We start from the raw sequence: 18,734 nt of genomic DNA, 5'->3' as shown, positions 1-18,734 counted from the left end.
AAAGGAAAGAGTCCTTGGGAGACAAGACAGAAACTGACCAGATTCAGAAATTGATTCAGGGCCAGGCATGGTGGCTCACGGCATCCGGCTTGCAGGTGCAAGCCTCCGTGCCGGGCCTGATACGGGTTTTGACAAATGCATAATGCCAGATATTGACCATTACAGTATTATACAGAAGAGTTTCACTCCCCTAAAAAATCCCCTCCCTCTGCCCACGTTTTCCTCCATCCAGCTTCTGGGAGCCAGAGGAACCCAATAACATCCAAGAAGAGGACTGCGCTAGCATGAACAAAGATGGCACCTGGAATGATCTCTCTTGCTACAAAACTACGTATTGGATTTGCGAGCGGAAGTGTTCCTGTTGAACCTCAGGGCCGAGGCTAGGGGTTCATATTCGAGTGTCCCTCACTCTTCAAGATGAGAATCTCAGGCCGGGCGCGGTGGCTCAAGCCTGTAATCCCAGCACTTTGGGAGGCCGAGGCGGGTGGATCACGAGGTCGAGAGATCGAGACCATCCTGGTCAACAAGGTGAAACCCCGTCTCTACTAAAAATACAAAAAGTTAGCTGGGCATGGTGGTGCGTGCCTGTAATCCCAGCTACTTAGGAGGCTGAGGCAGGAGAATTGCCTGAGCCCAGGAGGCGGAGGTTGCGGTGAGCCGAGATCGCGCCATTGCACTCCAGCCTGGGTAACGAGAGCGAAACTCCGTCTCAAAAAAAAAAAAAAAAAAAAAAAAAAAAAAAAAAAAAAAAAAAAAAGATGAGAATCTCCTGACCTTTCATGGACAGCCTTGCCTCTTTATGAATGGACACAGGTGTGCCCCAGACAGGATTGGCACCCTGGATGCAGCAAGTTTCCAGGGATGCAAGTCAGGCTGTTTCTGGAGTGAAGATTTGGGTTTGCCCCAGTAGACAGTGAGCTGGGAGGACACTCAGGGCTTGGGGATGGGAGGTCTCCCAGTTCTAGGATTGAAAGGATTGTCACCAAGTTCCTGATCATGACTCTTGAGAAGTGATCCTAGCTCTGAGGACCCTGGGGCTGCTATTGAACCTGGGATGAAACATCGTGGCACCTCTACTGGGACTGGGCTCCCTTTTCTGCAGCCTCAAACTTCTGGACTCAGGTGATCCTCTCATCTGAGCCTCCTGAGTTAGCTGGGACTATACATGTGCACCGCCATGCCTGGCTAACTTTTTGTAGTGTTTAAAGAGAGGGAGTCTCACTATGTTGCCCAGGCCAGTCTCAAACTCCTGGCCTCAACTGATCCTCCTCCTTGGGCCTCCCAGATTGTTAGGATTACAGGTGTGAGCCACTGTGCCTGGCTCAAAATTATTATTATTTTTATAGAGGTGAGGTCTCACTATGTTGCCCAGGCTGGTCTCGAACTCCTGGGATCAAACAATCCTTCTGCCTCGGGCTTCCAAAGTGCTGGGATTACAGGTATGTGTCACTGCACCTGGCCAATATTTTTATTTTTATTTTACCTTCCCCGTCTTTTCCTTTTTTTTTTTTTTTTTTTTTTTAACAAAAGCTTTGAAAGTGGTGACGGGCAGCAAAATTTGCCTTTGAGCTAGACCTTTGGGTCTGCCTTGCACATTAAGTGGGCTGGTCTCACATCGTCTCCACCATCATTGCAAATTACAAACCTAACAATCACAGAACGTCAGTGGAGAAGACAGGAGAGCTTCCATACCCACCCCATGTCCTCCTCTCCAGACACTGCTTCTTTCCTCGTCTTAAACAACACAAGTAACCCAGAAGCCATCAAAAATTATTTTCGACAAGCAACTTTCTCAATGTCTTGGGTGAGGTGTGCACAAACTAAGTGGCAGAATCAGACCTTTGCCAGAAGACTTGGCCCATAAAACTTCTATCCTGTTTTTTTTTTTTTGAGGTAGGAGCTCATTCTGCCGCCCAGGCTGGGGTGCAGTGGTAAGATCATAGCTCACTGTAGTCTCCGCCTCCTGGGCTCCAGTGATCCTCCTGTCTCAGCCTCCCAAGTAGCTGAGACCGCAGGTGTGCACCCTCATACCTGGTTGGCCCTTGGAACTTCCAGAAAGGCATACCAGCTGAAAAGCAAGACTTACATAGTGTGGCCAGGCCAGGCCCTAACCAGGTCAGATCCACACAGGACAACAATGGACATATCTGCCAACATGCGCCCTTGTGTCTGTGGGTTGTAACATCTTTGATGATATTATTCACTTTACTGGCCAGGCATGATGGCTCATGCCTGTAGTCACAGCACTTTGGGAGGCTGAGGTTGGCAGATCACCTGGAGTCAGGAGTTCGAGACCAGCCTGGCCAATATGGTGAAACCCCGTCTTTATTAAAAACACATAAGAAAAGTAGCTGGGTATGGTGGCTTGTGCCTGTAATCCCAACTATTTGGGAGGCTGGTGCAGGAGAATTGCTTGAACTCAGGAGGGGAGGTGGAGGTTGCAGTGAGCCGAGATTGTGCCCCTGTATGCCAGCCTGGATGACAGAGCGAGACTCCATTTCAAAAAAAAAAAAAAAATTCACTTTACTTCTGTGTGAACTTCCTTGGGCTATTAGCTCTTGCAATGTTAGTGCTTCTCAAAACGCCACTTCCTTGGGTGTTCCTTGTCTACTGTGTGTTAGTTTGCTGGGGCTGCCCTAACAAAAGACCATAGACTGGGTGGCTTCGGCAACAGAATGCATTTTCTCAGTTCTGGAGGCTGGATGTCCAAGATCAAGGTGTTGGCAGCATTAGTTTCTTCTGAGGCCTCTGGTCTTGGCTTGTAAAGGATCCTCTTCTCTCTGTGTCTTCACCTGGTTTTCCCTGTATGTGTGTGTCTGGGTTCTAATCTCCTCCTCCTCTTTATTTTTTTCTTTTTTGAGACAGGATCTTGCTCTGTTGCCCCAGCTGGAGTGCAGTGGTATGATCTCAGCTCACTGCAACTTCCACCTTCCAGGCTGAAGCCATCCTCCCTCCTCAGCCTCCTGTGTAGCTGGGATTACAGGTGCACACCACCACGTCTGGCTAATTTTGGTAGCAACGGGATTTTACCATGTTGCCCAGGCTGGTTTTGAACTCCTGGGCTCAAGTGGTCTGCCCACCTTGGCCTCCCAAAATGCTGGGATTACAGGTGTGAGCCACTGTGTTGGGCCTACAATGACCTTTTTAAAGATCCTGTCTCCAAATACAGTCATATTATGAGGTCCTGGGAATTAGAATTTCAACATATGCAATTGGGAAGGGTGGCACAATTTGGCCCATAGCATTCACAAACTTCCAGAGTGACCCCCGGCCACGTGACAACCAAACATCAATTAGAGGGCTGGTATTACTCCTGGCTAGGAATACTCAACGTAGTATTCTCTTTGGACAATCCCCAAATTGCATCCAAGAATGGGTAGACATTCTCCAAACGGATCAATTTATTTTATTTTATTTTTTTGAGACAGAGTCTTGCTCTGTGGCCCAGGCTGGAGTGCAGCAGCACGATCTCGGCTCACTGCAACCTCTGCTTTCCAGGTTCAAGTGATTCTCCTGCCTCAGCCTCCTTAATAGCTGGGATTACAGGTGCATGCCACCATGCCTGGCTAATTTTTGTATTTTTAGTAGAGACAGGGCTTTGCCATATTGGCCAGGCTGGTCTCGAACTCCTGACCTCAAGTAATCCATCTGCCTCAGCCTCCCAAAGTGCTGGGATTACAGGCGTGAGCCACCACGCCTGGCCTTATTTTATTATGTGAGACAAGTTCTCACTCTGTCGCCCAGGCTGGAGTGCAGTGTTGTAATCATAGCTCGCTGCAGCCTCAAACACCTGGGCTCAAGTGATTCTCCCTCCTCAGACTCCTGTGTATATAACTAGAACTGCAGGTGTGCCCTACCACACCCAACTAATTAAACATTTTTTTCTTTGTAGAGATAGGGGTCTTGCTATGTTGCCCAGACTGGGCTTAAACTCCTGGCCTCAAACAATCCCATCCTCCTGCCTCAGCTTCCAAAGTGCAAGGATTGTGATCAATTTATTCATCAACAATCACCCTTCATTAATAGCAGACTCTTTCCTGTTTCATCTGAGAACAGGTGATTATAGCAAGGAGACGGCGAGGGCGGGGGAGGTTGGGGCTGATTTCACTTCCTGTTTCTTTGATTTGTTTTAAATCTACTTGTTCTTTTATTTCGTTATTTTTTTACTTTTTGAGACTGACTCTCACTCTGTCAACCAGGCTGGAGTGCAGTGGTGCGATCTCGGCTCACTGTAACCTCCGCCTCCTGGGTTCAAGTGATTCTCATGCCTCAGCATCATGAGTAGTGGGTGTGCCATGACGCCCGGCTAATTTTTGTATTAATAGAGACAGGCTTTCACCATGTTGGCCAGGCTGTTCTCAAACTCCTGACCTCACGTGATCCACTCGCCTTGGCCTCCCAAAGTGCTGGGATTACAGACGTGAGCCACCGCACCTGGCCACGTTATTTATTTTTAGGAGGTGGGTTCTCAGTAGGTTTCCCAGGCTGGAGTGCAGTGGCAATTCACAGGCAAGAATGATCCTACTACTGAGTTTTGGTCGACTCTGTCCTCTGTTCTCACCTCCACCCACCCCTGCACCTGCCCCAACTCATGACTACCAAAGCCACCTCCGGTGCTGTCCGCAGCCTGCTGAGTGGGTGGATGTGGTGTTGTAAACCGTCCATCCGGGGGACTGTTGTGGCAAGCAACTTTATGTGGGGTCAGGGGAAGATCTCACATTTTGGAAGAGGGAACTTGAGTGTTCTCTGATAAGTGTATTAAGAAATGGGGAAGCTGCGGGCTGCGGTCATATCTCTGGCTCATGCTGCCGGGGGAAGCCTGGAGGATCTGGTTCCATCCTAGCTGCTTTCCACATCGCTCACGATTGTCTAATTGTGGACAGAGAGGTAAACACGAAAGAGGTCGCTTTTTGCCACTTTAGGTCCAGGGGAGCAACAGTTGGATAAAAGGAATAACCATGGTTTATCAAACATGTACTGCATGGTAGATAAATGCAGTGGCTCTCATTGAATCTTCACCATGACTTTGTGAGGTCAAAATAATTATCAACTCCCACCAATCTTTTTTTTTTTTTTTTTTTTAAACAGAGTCTCACTCTGTTGTCCAGGCTGGAGTGCAGTGGTGTGATGTCAGCTCACTGGAACCGCTGCCTCCTGGGTTCAGGTGATTCTCCTCAGCCTCCCAAGTAGCTGGGATTACAGGAGCACCGTAATGCCCAGCTAATTATTGTATTTTTAGTATAGATGGGGTTTCGCCATGGTGGCCAGGCTGGTCTTGAGCTCCTGAGCTCAGGCAATCCACCTGCCTTAGCCTCCCAAAGTGCTGGGATTACAGGTGTGAGCCACTGTGCCCGGACCCATTTCCTTTCTTTTCTTTTCTTTCTTTCTTTCTTTTTTTTTTTTATTGGTCTTTGCTCTGATTTTTATAATTTCCATTCTTCTGTTTCATTTGGGTTTCTTTTGCAGTAATTTTGCTGACTTTTTTTTTTTGTGAGTAAAATAGTCAGAAAAAGTATTGTATTCTTCACTCACTTTCTCCATACCTAAAGAATACATGCACATCAGATTAGATGTTTTCGTCATACAACAAATGAGAATGTTTGCCATTATTTCATGAATACATGTATCTCTTTTTTTTTTTTTGAGAAAGAAAAAAAGAATAATAAAAAGAATAAAGAAGAGGAAGAAAGAGAAAGAGGAAGAGGGAGAGAGAATGGGGGTATTGCTTTATTCCCCGGGCTAGAATGCAGTCTAAATATGGGTATGCCTATAATTGTCCTTAATAATGGAGACATAAAATAAAATGAGGGAAGAGAATAACAAACAAGGAGCCAACCAACATTTCGTTTAAACTTCTAAGTTGATATGATGTGGTACTGATAAGAGTGTATATTTTGTTTAAAGTGGAGAGTTCTATAAATGTTAACTACGTTTACTTGTTCCAGATCTGAGTTCAAGTCCTGGATATCGTTGTAAATTTTCTGTCTCATTGATCTGTCTAATATTAATGTTGAAGTCTCCGACTATTATTGTGTGGGAATCTAAGTCTCTTTATTAGTCTTATATGTCTGGGTATTCCTGTATTGGGTGCGTACATATTTAGGATCTTTAGCTCTTCTTGTTGTTGTATTGATCCTTTTATCATTATATAATGTCCTTCTTTGCTTCTTTTGATCTTTGTTGCTTTAACAACTATTTTAACAGAGGCAAAAATTGTAACTTCTGCTTTTTATTTATTTATTTTTGCTCTCTGTTTGGTTGGTAAATCTTTCTCCATCCCTTGTTTTGAGTCTTTGTGTATCCTTGAATGTGAGACGGGTCTGGATGCAGCATACTGATGGGTTTTAGTTTTTTATCTAAATTGTCTGTCTGTCTTTGGATTGGGGGATTTAGTCAATTTAAATTTAGAATTAACAATGATATATGTGAGTTTAATACTGCCATTTAATATTAGCTGGCTATTTTGTCCATTAGTTGATGTAAATTCTTCATTATATTGATGCTCTTTTTGGTATTTTTTAGAAAGGCTAATACTGTTTATTCCTTTCTATGTGTAGTGGTTCTTTCAGAAGCTCTTGTAAAGCAGGCCTGGTGGTGATGAAATTGAGTGCTTGCTTGTTCACAAAAAACTTTACTTTTCCTTCACTTATGAAGCTTAGCTTGGCTGGATGTGAAATTCTGGGTTGAAAGTTCTTTTCTTTAAGGATGTTGAATATTGGTCCCCACTCTCTTCTGGCTTGTAGGGTTTCTGCTGAGAGATCTGCTGCAAGTCTGATAGGCTTCCCTTTGTGGGTAACCTGACCTTTCTCTTTGGCTGCCCTTAGTATTTTCTCCTTCATTTCAACCCGGGTAAATCTGACGATTATGTGCCTTGGAGTTGCTCTTCTTGAGGAATATCTTTGTGGTGTTCTCTGTATTACCTGGAGTTGAATATTATCTTGCCTTACTAGGTTGGGAAAATTTTCCTGAATAATATCCTGAAGCATATTTTCCAGCTTGGATTCATTCTCTTCGTCACATTCAGGTACACCTATCAAGCGTAGATTAGGTCTTTTCACATAGTCCCATATTTCTTGGAGACCTTGCTCGTTCCTTTTTATCCTTTTTTTCTCTAATCTTGTCTTCTTGTTTTATTTCATTGAGTTGGTCTTCGACCTCTGATATCCTTTCTTCTGCTTGATCAATTCGACTGTTAAAACTTGTACATACTTCACGTAGTTCTTGTATTGTGTTTTTCAACTCCATCAATTCACTTATATTCCTCTCTAAATTGTGTATTCTTGTTAACATTTTGTCAAACCTTTTTTCAAAGTTCTTAGTTTCTCTGGATTGTGTTAGAACAAGTTCTTTTAATTCACAGAAGTTTCTTATTATCCACATTTTTGTAGCCTGCTTCTGTAATTGGAACACACTCGTTCTCCATCAAGCCTTGTTTCGTTGCTGATGAGGAACTGGGATCCCCTGCTGAGGGAGAGGCGTTCTGATCTTGGGTATTCTTAGCCTTTTTTGGCTGTTTTCTTCCCTTCATTGTAGATTTATCCATGTCGTCTTTATAATTACCGTCTTTGTAATTGGGTTTCTGAGTGGACGTCCAACTTATTGATTCTCAGCGCCGAAATCTGAGCAACCCACTGTGCCGACTAAATCAGCGGCGTTAAGATTGATGGTGCTTTTCTGACTCTGCACCAAGAACCAACGCTCCGAGGCGCCGGCAAAACCGCCTCGCCGGTCACAAGAGTCGCGCTGGCGACCCGTGGGGCTCCTCCGCTGGGAATCTCCTGGTGCGTGCGCAACAAGAATTCATGTGAAGGTACAGTGTCCTCTCGTTCTTTGTGCTTTCACTGGGAGCTACAATCCCGAGCTGCTACTGATCAGCCATCTTGGATCCCTCTCTTCTTTTTTTTTTTTTTTTAAGACAAGGTCTCACTCTGTCACCCAGGGTGGAGTGCAGTGGTGCAATTAGAGCTCACTTAAAATCTCACATTGGGTACAATGGCTCACGTCTGTAACCTCAGCACTTTGGGAGCCCGTTGTGGGTGGATCACTGGAGGTCAAGAGTTCAAGACCAGCCTGGCCAACATGAAAAAACCCTGTATCCACTAAAAATACAAAAATTAGCTGGATGTGGTGGCATGCACCTGTAGTCCCAGCTATTGGGAGGCTGAGGCAGGAGAATAATTTGAACCTAGGAGCCAGAGGTTGCAGTGAGCCTAGATCACACCACTGCACTCCAGCGTGGGTGACAGAGACTGTCTTAAAAAAAAAAAATGTTAGCCAGTATCAGCAAAGAAGTAAAGGCAGTAGGAAGCCAATGGTTTGAGGGAATGAATGAGTTCAAAGAGCAAGTTTATGGCCAAGTGTGGTGGCTTATGCCTGTAATCCCAGCACTTTGTAATCCCACGTGGAATTCTCCCAGGTGGGAGAATAATTTGAGCTCAGGAGTTTGAGGCTGTAGTGAGCTACGATTAAGCCAGTACACTCCAGCCTGGGTGACAGAGTGAAACCCTGTTTTAAAAAAAAGAGCAAGTTTAGAATGAGTCAGACTAAGAACTTGAGGAAAAGGACCTCTTCACTGATGAAAAGTAAAGGAAATATTTGCAGTGGTCATGATTTGGGTTTCCAGGGACAAGCATTGACTGAACACGCCATAGTGAAGAGAGATGCAATTTACCACACATTTATTGAGAGCCTATTACACAGAACAAACACTTCGGGAAGTAAAGGTTGTTTATTTCCTCTCCAAGGATGATATGTTTCATGAGTTCCCTTGTCCTAAGCTTCATTCTTCATAATGCCAAAGAGATCCATGGGTATGATTTTCCATATAGAGTTGAATGTTTTAGTTTTAATATTTTCTCTTCACTTGTCCTGGAAAAACATCCCCCCATAAAAGAGGTTTAGATTAAAGGCAGATGTAATAATATAATAAAGCAAACAAATGAAATCAACACTATGGAGAAAGAGCAGGAGTGCTTTAAACCCAGCTTGAACCAGCGGGCAAGAATGGCATGATCTCCTAGCATTTAAAAATACTAGGGCAAATGTGGTCTTCTTTGGCTTAGAGTGGGAAGACTTATAAAAAATTCAGCAAGAAGAATGCTTCTTTTTGATAAGTTTTCAGATATAATACCCGACTCTGGAATTTTAGCTCCTGGATGTCTTTTGTCTACGAAGAAAGATTAGAGTCTTGTTGTCTTTGTTCTTCTTTGAATGCCCATTATCTAACATAGTGCCTGACACACTGTAGAACTCAACAATTATTCTCTTTGCACCCCACAACTTACAGCTTGGTTTAACAGCCTCAAGCTCCATAGAGGAACCAACATTTCCTGCAGAAGCCTATGAGGTTAGTGGTTCCTAGTCTAGTTATAGGAGTTACCGTGTGCAAGAAGTTCAAAGTTATGTCTTCCTTCCTGGTATTTATGGTTCATTCACAGAATTTCCCATCCAGATGCAACTTAAAAGTCAAGCATGACTTTTCCTATAGGCAGCATTGCCTGGAGATATAACTGATCTTCCAACTTTATCAAGTTTCTTGGGAACAGAGCTAGAAAGTTAACCCAAGGTCAAATTTGTCCATAGAGAAAGAGTTTCTCTATTAGCTTTTTACTCAAACTTTGTGCCTAAAAAGTAAAAGCATAAGATATTTTTCTGTAGATATGGGGTCTTACATTGTTGCCCAGGCTAGTCTCAAACTCCTGACCTTGGGCTGGGGGCAGTGGTTCACAGCTGTAAATCCAGCCCTTTGGGAGGCCGAGGTGGGTGGATCGCTTGAGGTTGGGAGTTTGAGACCAGCCTGACCAACATGGAGAAACACTGCCTCCACTAAAAATACAAAAATTAGCTGGGTGTGGTGGCACATGCCTGTAGTCCCAGCTTCTCAGGAGGCTGAGGCAGAAGAATTGCTTGAACCCAGGAGGTGGAGGTTGCGGTGAGCCGAGATCACACCATTGCTCTCTAGCCTGAACAACAAGAGTGAAACTCCACCTCAAAACAAAACAAAAAACAAAACAAAACAAAACACTCCTGACCTCAAGTGAACCTCCTCCTTTGGTCTCCCAAAGTGCTAGGATTACAGGCATGAGCCACCACGCTCGGACAAAGCTGATGTATTTCTTAAAGAGAGATTAATAGGAGGGATAACATGGGAAGAAATGCCAGATATAGTATGAACCTAAAATAAAATAAATAAATTTAAAAAAAAGAAAAAAGATATGTATATGTGTGTGTATGTATACACATACACACACACACACACACACACATATACATATACATATATATTTTTTTCTTTGAGACAGGGCTTTGCTCTGTCATCCAGGCTGGAGTACAGTGGCATAATCTTGGCTCATTGCAACTTCTGCCTCCTGGGCTCAAGCAATCCTTTTGCCTCAGGCTCCCAAATAGCTGAAACTACAGGCATGCACCACCACACCTGGTTAATTCTTTAATGTTTTTGTAGAGACAGGGTCTCATTATGTTGCCCAGGTTATATTAGATATTTTCCCCTTCCAAAGATACATTCGTATTATTCAATTTCCAAAATGTTAAGTGATGAAAATGATTTCCTTATTTTATTGTGGAGAACCAGTAACTGGAATGCTGGCAGCTTTGGGAATTATTCTGGATTATCTGGGAAACCTTTCATAGGTCACAATCAACAGTCTGCACCTATAATAATTTTACTCTTGTTGAGAATAATTAACCTTTTTTTTTTTTTTTTTTTTTTTGAGACAGAGTCTCGCTGTGTCACCCAGGCTGGAGTGCAGCAGCGCAATCTCAGCTCACTGCAACCTCCGCCTCCGAGGTTCAAGCGATTCTCCTGCCTCAGTCTCCTGAGTAGCTGGGATTACAGGCACCTGCCACCATGCACATCTAAGTTGTGTATTTTTAGTACAGATGGGGTTTTGCCATGTTGGTCAGGCTGGTCTCGAACTCCTGACCTCAGGTGATCAACCTGCCTCAGCCTCCCAAAGTGCTACGATTACAGGCATGAGTCACTGAGCCTGGCCATATTAATAAATTTTTTTGGGGGCATCACCTAACATGCCCCAAAAGTTTTCCTAGTCCCATTTTCCTTTTGGTGTTGGAAAGATATAGAATTAATTCACCTCCTTACCTCTAATAAGGAATAGATGCTTCTTCAGTGACCTCAATATTTCTACTACTGAGGAAAATAACATATTATCTCAAGAAATGTTAAAGATGATTTATCAAAAATTTCTCCACTTATGGTAGAAACGTATTCTTTTTTTTTTTTTTTTAGATGGAGTTTTTCTCTTGTCACCTAGGCTGGTGTGCATTGGCTTGACCTTGGCTCGCTACAACCTTCGCCTCCCGGGTTCAAGTGATTCTCTTGCTGTAGCCTCCTGAGTAGCTAAGATTACAGGCGACCGCCATCACACCCAGCTCTTTTTGTATTTTTAGTACAGACGGGGTTTTGCCATGTTGGCAAGGCTGGTCTGGAACCCTTGACCTCAGGAGATCCACCCGCCTCCGCCTTCCAAAGTGCTGGGATTATAGGTGTGAGCCACCGCACCTGTCATAAAAACATTTTCTAAGGCCATTTAGTGAGTGGATGTGGTGGCTGTGCACATGAGAGGCATGACAACAAATTAGATAGGAAGAGATTTTGTGGATTCAGGCCTTAGGAGCCCATCTTGCCCACCCAGAAATCTCTCTTTTCATTTTATTTATTTATTTATTTAATTAAGAAAAAAGAGATGGGATCCAGCAAGGTGGCTCATGCCTGTAATCCCAGCACTTTGGGAGGCCAAGGTGGGCAGATCACTTGAGGTCAGGAGTTCGAGACCAGCTGGGCAACATAATGAAACCCCATCTCTACTAAAAACACAAAAAAATTAGCCGGATGTAGTGGTGGGAGCCTGTAATCCCAGCTAATGGGGAGGCTGAGGCAGGAGAATCACTTGAACCCAGGAGGTGTAGGTTGCAGTGAGCCGAGATTGTGCCACTGCACTCCAGGCTGGGCGACAGAGTGAGAGTCCATCTGGAAAAAAAAAAAAAAAAGGAAAAGAAAAGACAGGGTCTCATTATATTGCCTAGGCTGGTCTTAAACTCTTGGACTCAAGTGATCCTCCTGCCTTGGCCTCCCAAAGTGTTGGGATTACAGGTGTGAGCCACCATGCCCAGCCTCTTTTTAGATGTCTGTTCTGTCATTTATTAAAAAAGCCAAATACGGAACAAATATGGAAGCGTAATGTCACATAGTGCTTAAAGCTCATTCTATGGTGCACTGAGCCTGATAGTGCAATGGAAGACGAGAATACCAGCAACCAGATTCCAGAAGTATCGTCTTTCTAACAGGGCCATTTCCACCCACAGAAAGGTCCTATGATTCCCTGCACTCCTCCTCTGTAATTATGCAGAGCAGCTGGGGTAGAATCCCTCCTCTGGAGCTTTTTCCATGGCGCACCCCAATTCTGTGGGGCTCACATCCACATCTCTGTGGACAGTGGGGATTTGGGGGAAGATGTTCACTCTGCTATGCCTATGCTTGGAAATTTCCCCCAATGGGAGTCTATGTTAGATTGCCCTGGTTCTGGTGATAACCCATACATCTCTGCACAATGAAAGTACATACAAAAACCAGCTCACGTGCTGTTAGTGAGCATCGATGAGTCACTGAGGAACAATATAACAAGACTGAGGAACTCGCCAGATTATCAGGAAAAGGACTCTTCCTCATACCCACCAGGAAGGGGAGTTTGTACTAAGAATAGCTCCTCAAAGCTACCCTATGTTTCCCAGGCTGGTATCAAACTGGGCTCAAGCAATCCTCCTATCTCAGCTTCCTAAGCAGCTGGGGCTACAGGCATGCACCACCACACCTGGCTTCCTTTTTTTTTTTTTTAATTTGAGAGGGAGTCTCGCACTCTCGCCCAGGCTGGGGTGCAGTGGTGCGATCTTGGCTCATTGCATCCTCCGGATCCCAGGTTTAAGTGATTCTCCTGCCTCAGCCTCCCAAGAGCTGGGATTACAGGCACACACCACCACGCCCAGCTAATTTTTCGTATTTTTAGTAGAGAGGGGTTTCACCTTGTTAGCCAGGATGGTCTCGATCTCCTGAATTTGTAACCCGCCCACCTCAGCCTCCCAAAGTGCTTGGATTACAGGCATGAGCCACCGCACCCAATGCCTCCCTTTTTTTTTGAGATGGAGTTTCACTCTTGTTGCCCAGGTTGGAGTGCAATGGCATGATCTCGGCTCACAACCTCCGCCTCCAGGGTTCGAGGGATTCTCCTGCCTCAGCCTCCCAAGCAGCTGGATTACAGGCGCCCACCAAGACTGGCTAATTTTTTTTGTATTTTAGTAGAGAAGGTTTCACCATGTTGGTCAGGCTGGTCTTGAACTCCTGACCTCAGATGATGCGCTCGCCTCAGCCTCCCAAAGTGCTGGGATTACAAGCATGAGCCACTGCGCCCAGCTAATGCTGGTCTTAATACCTAAGTGATGGGTTGATAGGTGCAGCAAACCACCATGGTACACGTTTACCTATGTAACAAACCTGCACATCCTGCACATGTAACCTCAGAACTTAAAAAACAAACAAACAAAAAACTCCCCCAAACTAGAGGCAGTTTGCAGTGTCAAGAGAGGAGTATGTAAAACAGAACAATTTCCGTGTTCACTTACCTCACTGGGTTTTGAGTCAGGACCCACTTTGCTGGAAAGTGTGTATGTCTCAGACTCAGATTTTGATTTGAGCATCTCTCTAAACCACTTTTGATATTGTTTCTGGACCTGGAACATCAAAGGAAATACCTGGATGGGTTTTGCTAACATTAGTGAAGAGCAGAAAAGTCAGTGAGTCAGGAAGAAGATAGATATGCATTATTACATATTTCTTTTCACAAAATGTGGTCTATACATACAATTGAATATTATTCAGTCTTACAAAGGAAGGAGATTCTGACACATACTACCACACGGATGAACCTTAAGGACATCAGGCTGAGTGAAATAAGCTGGTCACGAAAATGCAAATACTGTGTGGTTCTACTTATATGAGGTCCCTAAATGTTGGAAATAGAAGTTGGAAATAGATGCTCGGTGCTGCAAAGAAAAATTGTTAGTGGGTCGAAGGATCTCTCAGCAAAGCGATTCTTTTTGCTTCCTGCAGAAAGGGTACTCCCACTAGCAGTCTTGCCATGAGAGTACAACGAACAAAGGAAAGCAGACAAATTTATTTCTTCCGAATTTGGGGTTGTCCTTACTGCTGTGTCTGATCTCTGTTGGCTGGGGCCAGACCTTACAATCTAAACTAAAACCCGATTGACTAATAACTTGAAACTTTTCTAGACAGGTACAAGCAATAGAGAGCAAAAAAGGGAAGTCCAAATAAGGAAGGGGCAGAGGCTGTGAGCTGGGACATGCCTGTGAGCACGTTCAGCACAGATATCTCGGTTAAAGTACAAGGACATAGAATGTACTACGCGCCTGTAGGCATGTCTAACAGCTACATAGGATAGGGCTTCCAACAGAGAGCAAGACGGCTTTTAAAGAAAGTGTTTAAAACAAACTATTATTTTCTAACACAGATTTTTCTTAAACAAGAAACTTTGAAGAGGAACTTTTCTATTTCCCACACTACAGTAGTCAAATCCATACAGACATACAGTACAACAGTGGTTTCCAGGGCCTGGGGGGAGGAGAATGGAGAGTTAGTGTTTAATGGGGATGGAGTTTCAGTTTGGGAACAGGAAAGTTCTGGAGGCGGATGTTGACAATGCTTGCATGACATGGTGAATGCAATGCTGCTGAACAGTTGGTACATTTAAAAATAATTAAAAAGGTAAACTTTATATTATATATATTTTGCCATGATAAAAAATTTTCCATTACAGGGTATATAATTGTTGTAGAAAATTTATAGTTGGGCACAGTGGCTCACACCTGTGATCTTAGCACTGTGGGAGGCCAAGGTGGGCAGATCACCTGAGGTCAGGAGTTCCAGACAGCATGGCCAACATGGTGAAATCCTGTCTCTACTAAAAATATAAAAATTAGCCGGTCATGGTGGCACATGCCTATAATCACAGCTGCTCCAGAGGCTGAGACAGGAGAATCGCTTGAACCTGGGAGGCAGAGCCTGTAGTGAGCTGAGATCTTGCCACTGCCCTCCAGCCTGTAAGAGAGAGTGAGACTCCATCTCAAAAAAAAAAAAAAAAAAAAAAGAAAAAGAAAAGAAAAAGAAAATTTATAAGATTTGCATATGCAAAAGGAAGAAAATAGAAGTTACTGATAATTCCTCGATCTAGTGAAAATCATCAGTAATATTTTGGTAGCATCCTTCCATGTATCTTCGTTTTGGGTACCTCAGAAGCAGACTCTGCAACAAGGGTTGAAGTGTAAAGAGTTTATTTGAGGGGTGATCCCAAAAAGCACCAGTAGGGCAGTGAGGACACAGGACAGGGAAGAGTAGGCAGCTAGTAAAGGATGCATAATTAAGGATGTTTCCATTGTGGGCATCCGGGGCTCAGCTCCATTTAGGAGCTCCGCAGTATAGCATGGAACTACTTCAGAGTCAACTTGCCTGAGGGAGGAGGGAGCTGGGGTATTTATCCACCAGCTCCCATCAGTCAAGGTTTGATGGTTGCTCTCAAGGGCCATTTCTCTTGAGTGTCACCAGTTTGCCCTGTGCATGGGCCAGGCATATCCTGTGGGCAGTAACAAGCCCTCAGGCACAGTCATGGGTGTTTGCAACAAGCAGCTCCAGGCATGTAGAGATGAAGTCCAAAGGGATATGAGAGGGCCATAGACAGCATCTGCCATATCATGATACCCCAACCTTGGTGCTCTTGACATCTTGGGTTGGATCATGTTTTGCTGGAGAGGGCTGTCCTGCGTGCATTGTTTAGGATGTTTAGCAGCATTCCTGACCTCCGCCCACAAGATGGCAGTAGTACCCCCCCAACCCCAGTTATGACAATCAAACATTTCCCCTGACATTGCTAACTGTCCCTTGGTGGGAACACAATTGCTCCTGGTAAGGACCACTCTGGACCGAGTGCAGTGGCTCACACCTGTAATCCCAGCACTTTGTGAGGCCATCTTAAAAAAAAAAAAAGAAAAGAATTCCTGTTGTGGCCAGGTGCAGTGGGTGGCTCACACCTGTAATCCCAACATTTTGGGAGGCCAAGGAGGGAGGATTCCATTTGAGCCCAGGAGCTGGAGACCAGCCTGGGCAATGTAGTGAGATCCTTGTCTTAAATTGATTGACTGATTGATTGATTGAGATAGAGTCTCGCTCTGTCACCCAGACTGGAGTGCAGTGGTGTGATTGCGGCTCACTGCAACCTCCACCTCCTGGGTTCAAGCAATTCTCCTGCCTCAGCCTCCCGAGTAGCTGGGACTACAGGTGTGTGCCATCACACAAAGCTAATTTTTGTATTTTTAGTAGAGACGGGGTTTTACCATGTTGGCCAGGCTGGTCTCAAACTCCTGACCTCAGGTGATCTGCCCCCCTCAGTCTCCCACAGTGCTGGGATTACAGATGTGAGTTAGCACATCCAGCCTTAAATTTAATAATAATGATAAAAATAATGCTGATGAAAAAACACTCTGCCAGTGATGCTGTGAACCGAGTGGAGATGAGTTCTGCCTCCCGCCTCAGCCTCCTGAAGTGCTGGGATTATGGGCATGAGTCACTGTGCCTGGCCCCAGTTTCTCTTTAACAAGGCAGTTAGCCTGCAGCACAGTGAAGTTCGCGATCTCATCATGCCATGGCTTGAGATGTGAATTGCAGAAACTGCAATAGCAGACAGAATGGATCTATGAGTTTGCCCCTGAAGACACCCAGTGCTACAAAGAAGGCTGTGTGATCCTTGAATGTGACCTAGTTCGGGACAGTGAGGGCTTCAAGGGGCATGTATCATCTGATAAGTCTTGAAGAAAAAGAGATAAATCAACCCAGCATGGTGGCTCACCCCTGTAATCCCAGCCATATAATTGGTGCTGACTGAAAAAAAAATTGTTTTTTTTGAGATGGAGTCTTGCTCTGTCACCCAGGCTGAAGTGCAGTGGTGCAATCTTGGCAAACTGCAACCTCCGCCTTCCAGGTTCAAGGGATTTTTCTGCCTCAGCCTCCCTACTAGTTGGGATTACAGGTGCCTTCACCACGCCCAGCTAATTTTTTTTTTGCATTTTTTAGTAGAGATGGGGTTTCGCCATGTTGGTTAAGGCTGGTCTTGAACTCTTGACCTCAAGAGATCCGCCTACCTCTTGGTGCTGAGATTACAGGCGTGAGCCACTGTGCTGGGCCTAAACCAATGAGATTGTTGAGGTTGTTTGTTACACAGCATTAGCTATTACAAGTGGGAAAACTGAAAAAAAAAAAAAAAAAAAAGGCATGATTATTTTTGGACATAGCAATTATTTATATTCTGAAATGTGTTAACAAATGATGTATCTTATGACCAGTAGCAATTTTTTTTTTTTTTTTTTTTTTGAGATGGTCTAGTTCTGTCGTCAGGCTGGAGTGGAGTGGCATGATCTCAGCTCACTGCAACCTCTGCCTCCCAGGTTCAACTCATTCTCCTGTCTCAACCTCCCGAGTCACTGGGATTACAGGCACATGCTGCCACACCCAGCTGATTTTTGTATTTTTAGTAGACATAGGATTTCACCATATTGGCCAAGATTATCTCGTTCTCCTGACCTCATGATCCATCCACCTCAGCCTCCCAAAGTGTTGGGATTACAGGTGTGAGCCACTGTGCCCAGCCAGCATTTTTAAAGTAGAGAAAATAGAGGGAGCGTTTATACATGGATTATAGTCTCATATGGAACATTTAGAGAACATTGACTTAAATCCTCATTTAAACTCCACTTCCAAAATTTTCTCAAGTTTTAAATGACAAAGAAAGGGGTCAGTGTTTACCTGCTGGCTGAGGAGGCAGTAGACCAAGAAGATGAAGAAGCCCTGCAGGCTGTTGATGATGGTGAAGAGGTAGGCCATGACCCGGGCAGCCGGACCCACCTGTAGGAAGCCCAGACACCACGTGCAGCCCAGGATGAAGAGCTGAGCTGTTGCTTTGAAAGTCAGCATCCTGGGAGGAGGAAGTCAGAGATTAGGATGTCAGAAAACTAATAATGGGCATCAAACCCCCTCTGGTTAGCTGGCCAGGCTGGTCTCAAACTCCTGACCTCAGGTGATTCACCTGCCTCTGCCTCCCAGAGTGCTGGGATTACAGGTGTGAGCCACTGTACCCAGCCTAAAGCAATGAGATTTTTGAGGTTGTTTGTTACACAGCATTAGCTGACTATTACAAGCAGGAAAACTGGGAAAAAGGCAGTGAGAACTCTGGAGCTAAGCTACCTAGGTTTAAATGGAAGCCAGTACTGGCTACCTGTGTGACCTTGGGAAAGTCGTGTTACCTTCTTGTGACTCAGCTCCCTCATCTTATTTTCATTTTATTTTATTTTTGAGGTAGAGTCTTGCTCTGCTGCCCAGGCTGGAGTGCAACTCACTGCAACCTCTGCCTCCAGGGTTCAAGCAATTCTCCTGCCTCAGCCTCCCGAGTAGCTGGGACTATAGGCATGAGCCACCATGCCTGGCTAATTATTGCATTTTTAGTGGAGATGGGGTTTCACCATGTTGACTAGGCTGGTCTCAAACTCCTGACCTCAAGAGACCCATCCACCTCAGGCTCCCAGAGTGTTGGAATTACAGGCATGAGCCACTGCACCTGGCCTCAGTTCCCTTATATTAATAA

General features: G+C 44.7%; 2 protein-coding genes across 9 annotated transcripts in view; one reads left to right on the top strand and one right to left on the bottom strand.

Annotated features, from left to right (window-relative positions):
• CLEC17A (C-type lectin domain containing 17A) overlaps nucleotides 1–6,023 on the top strand; it is a 29,313-nt gene extending 23,290 nt beyond the window's left edge. For all 7 annotated transcript variants that reach the window (XM_074384507.1, XM_074384506.1, XM_074384505.1 and 4 more), the window contains one exon: nucleotides 233–6,023. In XM_074384507.1, the coding sequence (XP_074240608.1) occupies nucleotides 233–365 (133 nt within the window). In that variant the 3' untranslated portion in view covers nucleotides 366–6,023. The remainder of the gene's footprint in view (nucleotides 1–232) is intronic.
• A 2,189-nt stretch (nucleotides 6,024–8,212) lies between these two features.
• Nucleotides 8,213–18,734, bottom strand: part of ADGRE3 (adhesion G protein-coupled receptor E3) — a 46,343-nt gene continuing 35,821 nt past the window's right edge. The window contains exons 14-16 of one of the 2 annotated variants that reach the window (XM_074384501.1): nucleotides 17,900–18,068; nucleotides 13,654–13,761; nucleotides 8,213–8,868 (exon numbers count right to left, since the gene is read on the bottom strand). In XM_074384501.1, coding sequence (XP_074240602.1) covers nucleotides 8,860–8,868; nucleotides 13,654–13,761; nucleotides 17,900–18,068 — 286 coding nt within the window. In that variant the 3' untranslated portion in view covers nucleotides 8,213–8,859. The remainder of the gene's footprint in view (nucleotides 8,869–13,653; nucleotides 13,762–17,899; nucleotides 18,069–18,734) is intronic. The other variant, XM_010352468.2, reaches the window with a different exon arrangement.

Source organism: Saimiri boliviensis, chromosome 14 (genome assembly GCF_048565385.1).
Source record: "Saimiri boliviensis isolate mSaiBol1 chromosome 14, mSaiBol1.pri, whole genome shotgun sequence".
Taxonomy (NCBI): domain Eukaryota; kingdom Metazoa; phylum Chordata; class Mammalia; order Primates; family Cebidae; genus Saimiri; species Saimiri boliviensis.
This window is presented reverse-complemented; position numbering and strand designations above follow the sequence as displayed.